Raw genomic sequence first — 17,633 nt, forward strand, 5'->3', positions numbered from 1 at the left:
AGGTACTTACTGAGATGCAGACAAGTCTCGGATTCTTTTGAACAACTTAAAAGCATATTTGTTGAAATAACTTTCTCAGTCAAGTTACAATTTTTAATTTGTAACACAAGAAGATCTTTATGTTCTAAAGTTTTTCTTTTCAATGCAAAATATTAAAACCAAAATATTACTTTGCTAATCCGCGTAAAAAATAACGTGCTAGTCAATCAGTAAAAAAATACGCAAGTAAGTATAACGGGTTAGCACTGATTGACTAGCACGTTATCTTTTACGCGGATTAGCAAAATAATATTTTGGTTTTAATTAATATGGATTTCCGCAAAGTAACGCCTGATTCTATTCACTAATTCAAAATTATGTTTTACTATAAAAACCACATTCAATATATTATTTCAATAAAATCTACAGGTACTTACGCAAGAACTGATGCCTATTAAATATACCGTAAAATGGGGTGAGTTGGGTGAAATTTGACTTTCAAACCTCGATAAAATTTTATTTTTAAATGGAAAACTGAATGGTGTATATAATAAGTGGTTCGAGCGTTTGTATTTTAGTTTGTATTTTATTTTGGGTAGTTCCATTTCATAACTTTGACGATAAAGAGGAAAACCCACCTCACCCCGTAGTGCGTCGTATTTGGGGTGAGAGGGTTTTTCATACAAAGGTGATTTTGGAAGATTGTTGGATCGATTTTTTTTTATTATGCGTATTACTATAGCCCCATTTTAAATTGGAATACATTATTTTTGTAGCAGTAGCCTTAAAAACCCTTCTCACCCGTTTCAAACCTTCTCTCTCCATTCATAACCCAACCCTCCCCGCGAAACCTACTCACCCCGTTTTACGGTAACTCGGGGTTTAGTAATCATGTAATTCTATACTGCTATCGAACCTAACGAGCCGCCACACGAGCCTGGTAAGCTGGCTGCTAAGCCAAAATAAACCACTACTAATTGAGCTGATAGGAGATACTAGTGATAGGAGAGAGAGAGAGATAAGCTAGTATCACCTATCAGCTCGTTAGCGTGTTTTGATCAAACTGAAATTGAGCTTCACTACACTACCGCATGTGGCGGATGTATGCTGTTATTGATATTGGACAGTAACTTTAATAGCGTTTTGTAAGTAAAAATAATTATTATTTCTTCATAATCGGTACTATTAAATATATTAAAAGTGTAAAATAAAAACAATGTTTATAAGCATACGGCGAACATTGAGGTACGGCCTTATAGAGTATTCAAGACATGTAATTACCTCGATCCTTCTACGTGTAATGACTCTTTTAATAGGCTTAGCCTTTCCTTCCTTAAGCATCACCGTCGTTGCGATAATTTAATGGGTGTCTTTATCTTCACGGATTTGTATTACACGTGCAAAGGTGATAATTTCGAACAACAATTTCCATGTGAATACGTGTGTGTGACACATTATCAGTGGATCAAGTTAAGTTTTACAAGAAGAGCATAAAACTAAACTGCAAGCTACGAAAACAAAGTTTTTCCTCTAGCTGGTATGCGAAATGCAGTTTTAACAAATTAAATTTGTTTCATAAAAGTGTATTCATCTTTATTTGTCCTATCATGTAAGCAAACACTTCTCGCAGACATAATCACACTTTTCTCTGGAATTACACAATAATTATCACTTAAAATGTTGTTGTATACTTAAAGAAACTCAAAAAGTATTGAAATCAACGAAATAACCACTGAAAAATAATCATTTCTAATAAGATTTTCATCAATAATCGCAGTAACGAACGGATTACCTCAAAAACATCTGACATTACTATCGGCGCGATTCGGGAAATGAATTAGAGATTCACTAGATATGAAATAGTAAAGATATGACGTCCCACGGGTAAAGTTACCTTATGGCGGTTGGCGCTTACGCCGCTCCAATATTATTGCGGTGCTATGCGACGTCGACGTAAGCGCCAGCCACCATAAGGTACCTTTTGACGTGTAACGTCACATTCCCACGTCATTTCCCGAATCGCGCCGTATGTCTAGATTGTCTATGAATCGTATTGTTGCAATGACACTTGACGTCACGTTTGTTTACATGATAAGACACGTAAGGATGAATACACTAGGTTACGTCTGATTGCAAGTATTTAAACGGGACGCCGCTACGCTTTAAGTAGTTAAGAAATTCTCATAAATCCGGATCGCTGACGATTCTCCGACGATTTGAAGAATCTCTTGAGTGCTCCGCGTTACATAACACTATCGGCAATCGATGTGGGTCGCGTGTGGCAGACGACGATCGTCGCTCGGCGCTTCGCTAGTAGAAGCGGAATAATTAATCGGTCAACCGTCACTCGTTCCACTTTTCCGAATTGGGGTGCGCTTTCATTGGTTGAAAGAATGTTTTTTTAGTTGAATAGATCTGATGAGGATAGTTTTTGTGCTACAATTTTAGCGGCGGCTTTGTAATACTCGTAGTTAGAGTCTGCGGAAAGAGAAGAGGCGTAGAATGTATGGGCTCCCATACATTCCACGACTTTTCTTTCCGCACAGACTCTATGCGAATTATGGTGACATTGACGTTCTTAATGCTTTTAAAAAGTATTCCGCTATTCATTATTGATAAACTATTTACCTACTCAAGGTATTTATAGTACCTACCTATATGATTTTAAGAAAATAAAGGTATTAAATACCTTTATAATCTAAGAAAAGTTTAATTTAATCTAAAAAAAGTTTTATTCTATTTTGATTAGATAGTTTCGATTACAAAACATGAATATTTCTGTAACAACAGGTAAGACATTATATTTGCACTATTTTTTAAAATAATAAATAAACATTCACTGCCAGCACTGAATGTACGTGCTACGAGCTTAGCGGGTAATAACCGTATGTAGCGAAACGCGCCTACTAACACAGGAACCACCAAGCGGCAGTTAGTTACTGGCAGTGAACGTGTTAAGAGAATTAAGCCAATATCCCCGAATAGCTAAGATAAATAAAATATTTAGTGCCTACGTGTACTAGGTAAGTACTTGCTTTCACAACAAGCACTGAAAATGCATTATTGAAATACAAACCTGCTCGGCAAAATTACTTTGTGAATTTCATTTCAGGGAATAAGCATTCGTGGGCGCTCGACGCCGTACAACAATCTCGTCCTTGTCAAATATGTGCAATATTATACCAGTATGAAACATTTTATTATTTAGAAAATATTTCAATGAGATTATCCGAGATGGAAAATAGTTTCATATTATACTTTAAGCGTAGAGAACACGTATTTTTAAGCCAACCAATATTTGGTATTGCAACTGCAGCATACGGGTGGTAGGCTGGTAGGCGATATTGTAGTGTTAGGTTAGGTTATTTCGCCGCATCATCATACCTATTTATTTAATCCGGTCTGGTATTGAAATGTAATGATAAATATTTTTGGTATGGCAACTAAAACTCCATAGTTAAATACTTAATACCTACATATTGTTCTAATATAAATATTGTAACCTATCGTATAATATTTCCAGTCTTTAACATATATTATTTACTTTAGACGATTTTAGTACTAGGGTTGAAAAGAACAATACTTTTATAAACTTCTCAGACACTCTAGGCAATTCTAAGGTTATCAACCCCATGTTTACAGACAGAATTCATTCAGACATTTCCTTGCTATTGAAAACAAAACAAGCCATAATACGTATTTTACTTGTCTCGCCTTGGCTTTCGTCGTGGTCGCTATTATGGGGAAATTTGACTGTCTTTGTTTTATGCACACGTTGGCATTTAGGATAAAATTACCGACATAATGATAAAGTACGCATAGGAGCGTACTGGGCGTAATGGTTTCATAAAATTTAGAACATCCTCCTTTTCTTGAAGCCGGCTAATAAATTATTCTCAAATTCAATACCGTTTATATTATCGGAAATCATATCAATCCACAATGTTTTATCATATTTTTAGCGATATTATTTATATTTTTAAATAAGTACGTTAACTAAATACAACGGTTAAGTGGGAGCAGAAATAATTTTACATCTAGGTACAAGTTTATCATGCACAGTCCTATAAAGCTAAATAATAAATATGAGGTAACACCATTTATAAATGAAACCCGATAATGTTACAAAACAAAATGTTGCAATCCGGCGTAAAACGGATCAAGACAGTTCATTAAGAACAAAAGATGTCCCCCAGACTAAGCACGGAGCACCCACAATGGACCTTTTCAAGTCACCATGACGAGCGGAATTCAAGGAATGATAAACAAATACATAGGTACTTTAAACACCGTGCCACAAAATGACACATAAAAATAAATTGGTAGGTACTAAAAGCCAAACATAACCTATATAAAACAAAACGATCCAATAAAGATGCTCTAAACGTTACATGACAGACAACATCCGCTTTATCCAGCACGAGTTCGTATCTTATGAGACATTTAGGACTTTTGTTTACCTGCGGTGTTTGATCCCGAGTTACTGTACAGGCCTAAAACAGAATTTAAAGACACTTTGAAATATAAAAACACTGTAATATTATAAACAATCAGAAACTACATATATTGCAAAGACAAGTGCTATAAAAAGTGATTTCATTCATCATTCATTAAAGTGCTAAAAAGCAAAACCTCTAAATGCCAGCAAGCGGTTTAAATTCTTTAAAGCGATTTGAAAACTGAAAATGGAGAGTCCATTCGCATTTCCGTGCCTATAACCCAATTGTTGATGATTCAATTTTCGATCCCATGTTATATCATGGCTCGTTTATTTTAATTCACGATATTATTTTGTATTATGCAATGTGAAATATCAATTCAAACGTAACAATTGAACAACTAGTACACATCCAATCCTGTTCATATTACATACATTATGAACGAAATTTCTAATGGTTATGGAAAAGCAAATAAAACTGAATACTTTATTTTTATTTTACAACATGAAAATTTTACGGTTTCAGCTAAGGGTTATCAACTATTATTATCAAAATTATATGTAAATATTTATTTTTTATTGAGAAATCACGTATTTGTTCTTTTAATTCTTTTTTGTGTAAATACTTTGGTATCTACCTTTTTTTCAGATATGCGCAGACAAAAAAAAATGATAAAAAGTAAATTACCTACATTACCTACATGTATTGTAGGTACTTTATTTATTTAGTTTAAATAGTGTTAGGTTTTAAAATGAAAGTCTCAAGTATGACTCTTTGCTATAAGTTAATTTCAGTATTGTTAGCTATTTTATAATAAACACCTGTGAAGCTGTAAAAAATATTTGAAAGCTTCCAAACTACCGGATTTTACTGCAGCTGTAGAATTTTGTAACTTTATATCAGACGTGAGATAGGTTCTGCCGAATCGTATTTCCTTTAGGTAGGTACATAATTATACAAGTCTAAACCGCATTATAAGAAATGAAACGTTAGTTAATCTGATTAGGTATTTACCTATTATTATGTTCAGAATTTAGTATTATCTTTATTTTAAACCATTTTGAACCAACTTTGTCTTATTTTTTATATTACATAATATTATTATACAATATTTTTATAATCACACTAAACTAAAGTCATTTCCACCCGTATTGGATAGATACGTCCTTAGCTAGATACAAATACGGCGGTGGCAGAATAACAGCGTCCGTTGCTGCAAGTCTTTAGGGCCGCTGTGCCCCGAAGCCTTCTGGCACAGACATAAGCTGAGCCACTTACCTTTTCAATTAGTTTGTAAGCATTATCGTGTACTTTTATTACGTACCTATGTTCAAACTTTTTGAATAAACGTCTTTTATTATTATTTATTATTTTCATTTATTTATTTTTCTTCTTAGGCTAGGTCATTTATAACATGAATATAAAAGTAAATAATAATATTTATTATTATTATTATTGCCTTATTCAAATGTTGAAACATAAAACTAAACTTTAAAATAAATATGAAGTAAATAAGTACATATAACATTAATTACCTACTGAAGCCCTCCCCCCGGGGGGCTGCCCCCGACCCAAAGGTGCACATATTCAAATATATTTAAAATAATTTTTATGTTTATAAATTCACAAAATGCATTTCAAAGTGGTCAAATTCTGGCATGCAAGCTGTAAATATCAGAATGCTTTTAAGGTTTTAACGTTTGATGGCACCTAAGTGTTTGTGGAACACATCACGCCGGGCGTGTTGCCAAGTCCCCGAACCAAGAGGTTTTCTATTAAAACCTGATAATGCCTAAAGATTAGCAAGTTTAGTGACAAACAGAATATCGGGTGTGGCCTGTAATATAAGCAAAAATTTAAACTGTAGGCTGTACTCCTCATACTGACCAACATTTGTTCAGCGACTTTCAAAAATAATTTGTGCTTTGATTTTAAATACACTTTAAAGTTTATTCTAAGACGCAATGTATTGCGACTTTTGTTATGTTTAAGGCGTGACAAGCAACGTCAATCACAATGAGATGGCGTGGCGATGGCGTCCATTGAAGATAATATTTATTTTGTATGAAAAATAGGGAGTCTAAGAAATACTTCATAATTTTTTAAAGTTGTTGAACAAAAGTGTCACCGTGTCACCTATGTTTTCATTATTTGCTCATGTTACAGGCCACACCCGGTATATATTTTAACAAGATACTCATTGTCGCTAAAAACATAACGCGGTACCTTTTTTCGGGATAAATAGCATGTCTAGAAGAAGCTAGACTCTTTGTGTAGCTACTTCAGATTTATAGGTCTAGTAAGTAAATATTCTTTATTGCACCAATAATTATACATCTTACATACATGTAAAATTACAAAGAAATTTTAGTGGAACAATAGAACCCGGTAACAACAGCCGGTCTTATCGCTAAAAAGCGATACAGTCTAGTTATTGAAATCTGTATATATATATTATAGAAATTCTTGTATACAGGGTGGAAAGGCACGACGATCCTTTCCGCAAAAGGCGGATTGTTTAGCCTAAGCTCTACATTTTCTCCATAGAAACTATGTTAATATGGGCAACTGTTTCTAAATTATGGCCTTTTAAACATCCATGCAAAAAACTACTTTGTTCTAACCCTAATAGGTGACAAGGTCAATGAACTTACTAGTAAACAATCTGTATACGACAGGAAATTGTACTAATTTGTTGCCATCCAACTATTCTTAGGTCTGCTTACACGGTAAGAATCGTTGCTGGATTTTCGCTTTCTTAGTGGTTCGACTTGTTCAATACTTGAATGAAGTAGTTATGTTATTCCTTAATATTAATAATACTAACCACAACATTGTTAACAACGACAGTTTAAATTGTGACATTGACAACCACTCAAAAGTACGCAATCGTCTTATAAATATCTCTGGTTTCCTTGACTGATAAAAAGGTTTTAGTTTCTTAACACGTTTCACAAAATTATTTTCGAATAATTGGAAACTATCTAAAATAATAAAAAAATACAAGTAGGTTGTGTTTGATAGACCAAATGAATTTGCAAAAATGAATATCTACTAAGAATACATCAAGAATAAATAGGTACTTCTTAAATACCTAACTAACAAACCTTCTTGCGGGGTAGGAAATAGACAAGACGTCTGATGTTTGAGATTAAATTGTCATTGAACTTATCTAATGTCATATTCTTCAAATAAAAATACCGTTGTTAGATGCTCGTGGTTATTTAAATTTGTGGGACTGTGTAAAAGATATGGTGTACCAAACGGAATGTGAAACTGCGGACGAAATGAGACATTAAAGGCTAATTGCTGCTTTTGACAATCTACGGAGGAAAAATGAGGAACATTATCAAATATCTACTACAAAACTCTTCTCTTTCTTCTTCAATGAAATGACATGTGGGCAATGTGCGCGGGCTCGGGTGCGGGCTGCGGCGTATATTATAAGACACGGAGGTACATTTGAAAACCGTATGTGAAGAGAAGATAGTGTTAAATATTGGCAAAAAGTAATTATCTAAGGAAGTAATAAAATTGTTTGTAATATTTTTGCATTCATTTGATTTATTTGTCATTTATGCGTCATTCATACATCATTGCGATTCTGTCAACGATCGGAAACTTTCCCGACGGAGATCCTTAACCTAGCCGTCATGTGCACATGCTATAGGGTTATCACCACAGTTAAAAAGTAGAAAATTTGGTATTTTAATTTTTTACTCAATTAACGATTCTTACCATTACCAATCTGCTCTGTATCACTTAAACGACCTGATACTTCCGGGAAGGATCGTCGTGCCTTTCCACCCTGTATATATATCTAGTTTTTGAGAAGTTTTTAAGAAAATATCAAAAATAACTTGAAACAAATCAGCACTGTTGAGTTCGGAATCACGGAACCCAAAAACGAACGGGTGAATTTCCTATCAGAATGGAGAAGCATCGACACGGCAAAAATAGAAAGCAACACATTGCAAACAGTGGATCAATTCTGTTTTAACTGGTTTTAGTCTTATTTTGATGTGCCGTGAATCGTGAGCACCAAATAAGCGTTAGCAAATCGCGCTGATTGGTGCTGACCAAATGCAATCAGGAATTTCGCTGAGAAGGAATTCCGCTCGCACTTATTGGTACGCATGAGATGCCTGATGACAGTGATGACATGTCTCAAAGTCATAACAAAACTATATGAATATTATTAAATCAGAATCGGCCAATCTTTATCCGTATTGAGGCAGATGGAAGCTTGCGCACGTGATACCGGAATTTATTTTCAGCCATCTTTTATCCTAATATCCTGTGGTTGTGTCTGTACATTCCGGGTTTTTTGGCCCTTTTTTGGCCAATTCCGAAAGCAATTTTGGAAAAATAGTGACCGCATAGTCTTTTATAGCCAGATGTGAACGATGTTAGAGTCGCACCAAAAAAAGTCTGCAGCGGATTTGATAGCCCACGCAGTGTATGTGTCCATTATACGACATAATTTCATAGATGTTTGACGTTTAAAATAACACGTGCACTGCGTGGGCTATCAAATCCGCTGCAGACTTTACTTGGTCTGCCTCTAACAAACAGTATCGCATGTAGTATTTTATTAGTAATTTGAGACCGAAAAGTTGGTGTGAATTTGAAATAATATCAAAAATGTATACACATACACATAAAAAAATCCTTATTATTCATTATCATAACTTAGGTGGTCATTTATTAATAAATGTAAATATGTCTGAAAATCTTTATTTCTTTCTTTTTGTTTATTTGCAGATAAAACGTAGTACAGTGCATGCAAATACTGATTGAAACTGATATTTTAATCAAAATCCCAACTCAAATGAATTCAGTTGTGCGAAACACATTAATTACATAGATTTATTTGGACAATCTACTCGTAGATCTAAAGGCATGTACACAATTAGGCTGTATCCGGCATGTGACAAGCTCAGCAACAGCGTGACAATTTAATTAAGCCGTCATTTTGCAATCGCGCGAATAGGGAATGAGACAATTACCTATACTGGAATTGATATGAATCCGCAGTCTAGAGTTTTTCTGCAAGACGTTACTTTAATTTGACAAGTAGATGGGTTCTATGTTACATTTTCAAGATACATAGTTGAAATTCGACTATCACAATGACGGCGCGGTTCAGGAAATGAGTTAGAGATGCACTAGATATGAAATAGTAAAGATATGTGACGTTCCACGGCAAAAGGTACCTTATAGCAGCTGGCGCTTACGCTATTATTAATGGCGCTCCAATATTCAGCGGGGCTATGGTACCTTTTACCGTGGAACGTCACATATCTTTACTATTTCATATCTAGTGATCTCTAATTCATTTCCCGAATCGCGCCGTGAGAGTGTTCAAATTTCAGTTCGATAAAAGTGCAACATAGAACCCTGTAATACTGGGTCAGTTTAAGTTTAGGGCCACCAAGAGGTGTAATAGGAGTAGACTAAGAATAAATACTTACATTTGTTTATCTGCCTTTCTGTCTCAAATACATATATAGTAAGACCGATAGAGAGGCAGATAACAAAGTTTTGAATCTCTATTGCTATAAGTACAGTACCGTGATATGCAATAGAATATTACTTTTCTACCAAAAAATGATTCTTTTTATAACCACATAAATAATAGAACACTGAAATCACAGATATCTAGACGTGGATTCAGTATTTAAGTCAATTTATATTGGAGTTACTATAAAACACTCTTATGATGAAGCAGTGGCGGCCGAGTGGATATGACGCCTGATTTTCAATCCGGAGGTCGCGGGTTCAAATCCTGGCTCGTACCAATGAGTTTTTCGGAACTTATGTACGAAATATCATTTGATATTTACCACTAGCTTTTCGGTGAAGGAAAAACATCGTGAGGAAACCTGCATACATCTGCGAAGAAATTCAAAGGTGTATGTGAAGTCCCCAATCCGCATTGGGCTAGCGTCGTGGGGACTATAGCCCAAACCCTGTCGCGCATGAGAGGAGGCCTGTGCTCAGCAGTGGGACGTATATAGGCTGAAATTATGATGATGATGATGACTCTTATGATACTAAAACACGAATCACCTAGAAAGGCATTTTAAACCAATTTTTATTGTTTCCGTCTGACTTTGATTTATAACCACGCAATGGAATGATTGGAGGTGACTCTTTTCAAAATAGATTTAATACAGATTTTAAGCTTGATGGGTATAAACCATCCCTTTTATTTTTATTTTTTTTGACGGAGTGGGAATGCGTTTATATTATATACCGGGTGTGGCCTGTAACATGAGCAAAAAATTAAACTGTAGGCTGTACTCCTCATACTGACCAACATTTGTTCAGCAACTTTTAAAAATAACTTGTAGTTTGATTTTTAATACACTTTAAAGTTTATTCTAAGACGCAATGTATTGCGAATTTTGTTATGTTTAAGGTGTGACAAGCAACGTCAATCACAATGATATGGCGTGGCGATGGCGTCCATTGAAGATAATATTTATTTTGTATGAAAAATAGGGAGTCTAAATACTTCATAATTTTTAAAAGTTGTTGAACAAAAGTGTCACCGTTTGAGGAGTACAATCTATGTTTTAATTATTTTCTCGTGTTACAGGCCACATCCGGTACAGGCTAAATGAATATTTGTCATATAATAAACTATCTACCGACAGTTAGTAAAAGCCCTTCATTATTTCGTTCACAATAAACATTTCGACGGCCTGTACGTCAATATTGTTAAATTCTTTGAAGAACTTTTAGATTCTAGGAAGAACAGCTTAGTACATAAAGTTGCTTTGCATTAAGTATTTGTAGCAATGCAAAGAAATCCTGTTATTAAAGTTTATAATAAGCTATCTCAGCAGCAGCTCAAAGTGCACTCTAGTTCTATTGCTTGTTTATTAGTTCTCGCTTCTTTAATATTAAAATCCTGGACACTGTAATGGAACAGTAACATTCGACTCGATTCGGGAAATGAATTAGAGATTCACTAGATATGAAACAGTAAAGATATGGGACGTTCCACGGCAAAAGGTACCTTATGGCGGCTGGCGATGGCGCCGCGATTCGGGAAATGAATTAAAGATTCACTAGATATGAAATAGTAAAGTTATGTGACGTTCTACGGCAAAAGGTGCCATATGGCGGTTGACGCTTACGTCACATAGCGCCGCATTAATATTAGAGCGACGTTAATAATAGCATAAGCGCCAACCGCCATAAGGTACCTTTACCCGTGGGGCGTCACATATCTTTACTATATCGTAACTAGTTAATCTCTAATTCATTTCCCGAATCGCGCCGATTCTCATTGATCATTTGAATTGTGCTCTGCTGTGCAGTAAGATTGTAATTTTTACCACAAAAACACTAGAGTCATAGTGTAGTCATAATACTACGTGTGCATATATTTTACGTAACCTTATGACTCTTATGAGTATATTACACAAGTTAAACAAAACAATACAAAGATCATTATAGTAGGCACAATACTCTGAACAAAAACACACCCTCATTTTGGTAACGTTTTGGCATAGACGCAGGTTTAAATGAAAATAAACATTACCTAATTTAAATTTTATGAACTTGACAGAATACATACTAAATGAGGTTTTCCGCGATCGAGTTTTTCACTAGATCACAGCATCGTGGCGAGAGGTCTAGCTGTCATAATCCACCAATCATGTTTAACCATGTTTTTTTTATTGGTAGTTTTTGACAGCAGCTGTAAAAAAGAGCTCTCGTCACGGTGCCGCCATCTGGTGAAAATCTCGATCGCGGCGGAAACCCTCACTGGCAGAATAAATTTCCTCTTTAAAAACATAACAACATTCATAAGGCTTCCCGCTAAAATAACTCATAATGAAGGCAAAGGAATGATTTTGCAAAACTCTGCAAAAATCGCTTGTAACTTTTATCGTTAACGTCTCATAAGCTGCTGCGGTTTTGCTTCTGGATGCAAATTTTATTCAAAATGGGGCATCTATGCAAACAAGGATGAGAAATGTTTATAAAGTCGTTCTAACGTTTTGCAATCTGGCTAAGTGTCCTCACTTAGCGGTCAGGCGACTGGTTATTTTTAATATTATTTAAAGTTTACCGCGCTGGATTGGATGTTGTGGGTCATTATTCATGCTTGTTTAATTTATTTTATTCTGTATTTTAACAAAGTTTGTATATAGTTACTATGAATGGAGAATGAATTACATTCTTACATTTATACATTTTTTATATCATATTTTAATCTGGCTAAGTGACCTCACTTAGCGGTCACGCGACTGGTTATTTTAAATAATATTTAAAGTTTACCGCGCTGGATGTCGTGAGTTGTGGGTCATTATTCATTATTCATGCTTGTTCAATTATTTTATTCGGTATTTTACCAAATAGATTTTATGTAGTTACTATGAATGGAGAATGAATTACATTCTTACATTCACTTAGCGGTCACGCGACTGGTTACTTTCAATATTATTTAAAGTTTACTGCGCTGGATGTTGTGGGTCATTATTCATGGTTGTTTTTTTATTTTATTATTCGGTATTTTAATAAATAGTTTTTATGTAGTTACTATGAATGGAGAATGAATTACATTCTTATACAATTACACATTTTTTTTTATTTTCATTATTATTTACAATCAACGTAAGTAGGTACAGTTTTGCTGCTTTTAAAGCCATCCAGCGTCACAGAGGTTAAATCACATTTTGGGTGAGATTAATTAAGTACACTAAGTATATTATTTAACTTTTTATTTGTACTGCATCACGTTTCTTAAGTTTATTACTTATTAGCTGCAAACACATTAAGGCAGCGTAAGAAAAATATTGCCAGAAAATCGTTATCCTTGACCATTATAGGCATCGGTTTTGGGCGAAAATGACTCGCGATTACAATAATACGGGTCCCATTCTTCTGAGCACCGTATTAGGGCACATATCGAACGGGATTCTTCATGGTTTATCTCGATACATCATTCAATATTATTACCCGAACGTTGACTTCTTTCACATTATTATTCATAGTATAACCTTCATACCGCCGGTACGTCGGTAATAGGGTATTTGACAAATTTTTATTAATGGTAACAGCCGATCAGGTTTGTTTTGAGGATCAAATATCTGTACGGGACCCATTGTCTTAAAGCAATACAAGTCACAAATGATGGTGAAAGTCTGGCTCCCGCACATTACTCTGACGAAACGCTTCTAACAAAATGGCAATACATCGTGACGTCACGATGTAACGTCGTCATTGCTTAGAAGCTGTTACGATGTATGAAAAACAAGGAAATTGCGATTTTGTCGGTGAAATATTGCGTTTATGTACATAGTTTCTTTACAGTATTTTTTATAATAAAATGTATGAAATTGAATGATACCATTATTTTCTCCTATTGGTTAGTTAAAAAAAAAAACTTTGAGGTCTTGTATTTTTTTTTATTATTCTCATTATATTTTCAATTTTCAAATTTATTGTGACAAATGGCTTATTTTCTATATACTTAACTAGATTTTGTTATAAAATTTAACATGTGTCAACAACCTTATCGAAAATTCCTATCAACCCAACCACTTAGGTATGTAGTGCCATGCCTTATGGGAAACGGTCGCAGAGATAGTTCAGAGCCGGAAACCGCTACCAACTTTTAGTATGTTGTTGGGCATGGCATTGGGTCTCCAAAACTGCCGGGAGACGGCGGCGCCGGCCATCTACTTCAGCGGAATGACGTCATCAAAATGACTCCCGCTTCGTTGCGAATATTGCATACTGCACCCAAACTATGCATAGCACATACACGTGTGGGGTATTAAATGAAAGCCAATTAAATAAACTATATTTTATTTATACAAAGTGTACCAAAATATGCAACACTTTAAGAGAAATTTACAAATACATAAACATTACGTAAAAAAATATTCGATTATTTGGGTTTTACAACCAAACCAAAAGTCGGACGATAAAGCAATGTACTACAACATTAAAGATGACGTCTCAAGCCATACACTGATATCAATAAAATCAAAATTGGACCAAATATGTGGAAATTATGCATCAAAATGTAGATATACAAATGTATAAAAGTTGAAAAAATCCAAATTGGTCATTTTCAGGATAATCCGCATAAGCTTCTAGTATGTTATTAGCCATATGACCTGGATTCTAAAACAGCCGGGAGACCATCTTTGTTGTTCCTCAGTTACAAATAATGACGTCATATAAATAATCACTGCCGAATTTCGCAAAATGTAAATTATAGCTATACCACGAGTCTCACATACACGTGAGTTACATGTAATGAAAGGTTATTAAATGTATTATGATTCACCTAAACATTGTTTGTAAAAAAAATGTACGGTTTCAGAGCTAGAAACAACGAAATACCACTTTTTATGGAAAAAGTAGATAGATATGTATCAATTTTATAGCTAAACTGAAATCGTCAAAAAAAATTTGCGTACAATATTTGAAAAACCAGTTATTAAACTATATATCACAATTTAAATTTTACATTTCTGACAAAAACTGTGGAAGTATTGGAAAAAAAACTAAAGCGCCCCGACAATTCTACCTTAATGCGCTCATATTATGCAAAGAATAGTTCTAATTATCGAGTATTAAATGAATGAACATTACATAAAATACATGAAAACGACATTTTCGAATGGAACCATAATTTAAAAAATAATAATTTACTTGATAAGTAAGCAAAATACTGTTTCTTTAAGTACCTAATCTCCTCCTTTCAAAGTCGGTTAAAATGTAGCTTTTGTGACCTGGGCTACAAAGACAAATAAATTTATTATCATTTCAGTACTTTCATGCAAACGGTATCTACACATGCACGCATAGATAGCAAATTCTGCCGTAGTCGGACAAAAAATTAAAATTCAATAATTAGACCTTTACTATTATGGCCTGGTGTGGCTTGGCATCTAACTTTGAAACCCTCAGGCCGTAGATGTTAGCAGACCAGAGGGGTGACCTGTATTTCGGAGGACCAGAGGGAAAATTCTGCCAGCCTTCTCAGCTCAGCCTTGAAACCCTTGCACCACTCAAGATTCCACTTTTATAAGAATACCCAACTGGCGCGAAGTGGCGCAGAATAGGGCAGAGTGACGCTCTTTTGTGTCAGAGGTCAAGATCCTCTTTGGGTCACTGAGCCAGTGATGTATGTATGACTGTATGTATGTATGTATGTATAAGGCTAATCGAAGCTTAAATATATAATTATGTATCGCATTAAGTGAACTGATATGGCATTTACCGAGATAGGGCATTTTGTATTAGGCATGTACTTACCTACTTACTGGCATGTAACTTTACATTTCTCTAATAATGTAGCGTTAGGCCATGACAATAAGAGTCTATTTGATATTAATATTTACCGCGACTACAGCAGGAACTGCTATCTACGTATGTAATTATGTATTTTTTACATGAAACAACTGAACTGATTTTGATAAATGAGGTGTCAATTTATTTGTCTTTGTATCCCAGGTCACAAAAGCCACATTTTAACCGACTTTAAAAGGAGGAGATTAGGTACTTAAAGAAACAGTATTTTGCTTACTTATCAAGTAAATTATATTTTTTTTAATTATGGTTCCATTCGAAAATGTCGTTTTCATGTATTTTATGTAATGTTCATTAATTTAATACTCGATAATTAGAACTATTCTTTGCATAATATGAGCGCATTAAGGTAGAATTGTTGGGGCGCTTTAGATTTTTTTCCACAACTTCCACAGTTTTTGTCGGAAATGTAAAATTTAAATTGTGATATATAGTTGAATAACTGGTTTTTCGAATATTATACGCAAATTTTTTTTGACGATTTTAGTTTAGCTATAAAAATGATACATATCTACTTTTTCCATTAAAAGTGGTATTTCGTTATTTCTAGCTCTTAAACCGTACATTTTTTTTACAAACAATGTTTAGGTGAGTCATACTAAATTTAATAACCTTTCATTACATGTAACACACATGTATGTGTGACTCATAGTATAGCTATAATTTACATTTTACGAAATTCGGCAGTGATTATTTGTATGACGTCATTATTCGTGACTGGGGGACAATAAAGACGGTCTCCCGGCAGTTTTAGGACCCAGGTCATATTGCTAATAGCATACTAGAAGCTTACGCGGATTATCCTGAAAATGACCAATTTGGATTTTTTTAACTTTAATGCATTTGTATGGGCAAATATCTACATTTTGATGCATAATGTCCACATATTTGGCCCAATTTTGACTTGATTAATATCAACATATGGCGTCAGACGTCGTCTTTAATTTTGTAGTACATTGCTTTAACGTCCGACTTTTGGTTTGGTTGTAAAACCCAAATTATTGAATATTTTTTTACATCATTTTGATTCTTTTGCAAATGGCTCTTAAATGGCTGAATATTTTGGTACATACTATATAAATGAAATATATCATATTTAACTGGCTTTCATTCAATACCCCACACAATTATGTGCCATGCATAGTTTGGGTACAATATGCAATATTCGCAACGAAACGGGAGTCATTTTGATGACGTCATTCCGCTGAAGTAGATGGCCGGCGCCGCTGTCTCCCGGCAGTTTTGGAGACCCAATGCCATGCCCAACAACATACTAAAAGTTGGTAGCGGTTTCCGGCTCTGAACTATATTCCGATAAGGCATATGACTAATGCAGTATTGTATACGAGGAAATAACAACAGGTTAATACACATTTTTAGATTTTCAAAGCAGATTTTTTTTTCGTGATAAACTTAAAACGAAAATTGCATACAGACATATATGAAATAACTAAAAACTACAAGTACAATAAAATAAATAAGAGTAAAAGTTTACCACGAAATGGTCCCGCCTCAGCATAATTCTGACCCGAAATTCAGCGCTGATGTTCCGGCGAGACTGTTTGTGGGCAACAATCACAGCATAACATTAACACTGTTTCGGCTTAATTAAAGGGGCCCACAGATGACCATTTCACCTGACGACGTCAGCCTGTCAGTTGTTGGGAATTGTCACCTTTTGCGTTTACCTTTAGGCTGATATCGTCCGGCGAACTGGTAATCTGTGGCCCCCTTAACGTAGATAAGCCATTTCAACAAATCATGACATAACGATATTGTTCTTGGCTGTGGCAAATATTTATGATGCCAAGAGAGCCAGGCCCAGCCAAGCCGTGGTGAATATTCAAGAGTTACGCCCAGTAAAATATG

The 17,633-nt window shown here is 34.7% G+C and overlaps 1 protein-coding gene across 1 annotated transcript in view; it reads right to left on the reverse strand.

The window, feature by feature from the left end:
* Positions 1–1,615: 1,615 nt before the first annotated feature.
* LOC134669381 (small conductance calcium-activated potassium channel protein-like) overlaps positions 1,616–17,633 on the reverse strand; it is a 178,410-nt gene continuing 162,392 nt past the window's right edge. The window contains exons 5-6 of the mRNA XM_063526901.1: positions 4,371–4,472; positions 1,616–1,627 (exon numbers count right to left, since the gene is read on the reverse strand). Coding sequence (XP_063382971.1) covers positions 1,616–1,627; positions 4,371–4,472 — 114 coding nt within the window. The remainder of the gene's footprint in view (positions 1,628–4,370; positions 4,473–17,633) is intronic.

Source organism: Cydia fagiglandana, chromosome 12, assembly GCF_963556715.1.
Source record: "Cydia fagiglandana chromosome 12, ilCydFagi1.1, whole genome shotgun sequence".
Lineage (NCBI taxonomy): Eukaryota > Metazoa > Arthropoda > Insecta > Lepidoptera > Tortricidae > Cydia > Cydia fagiglandana.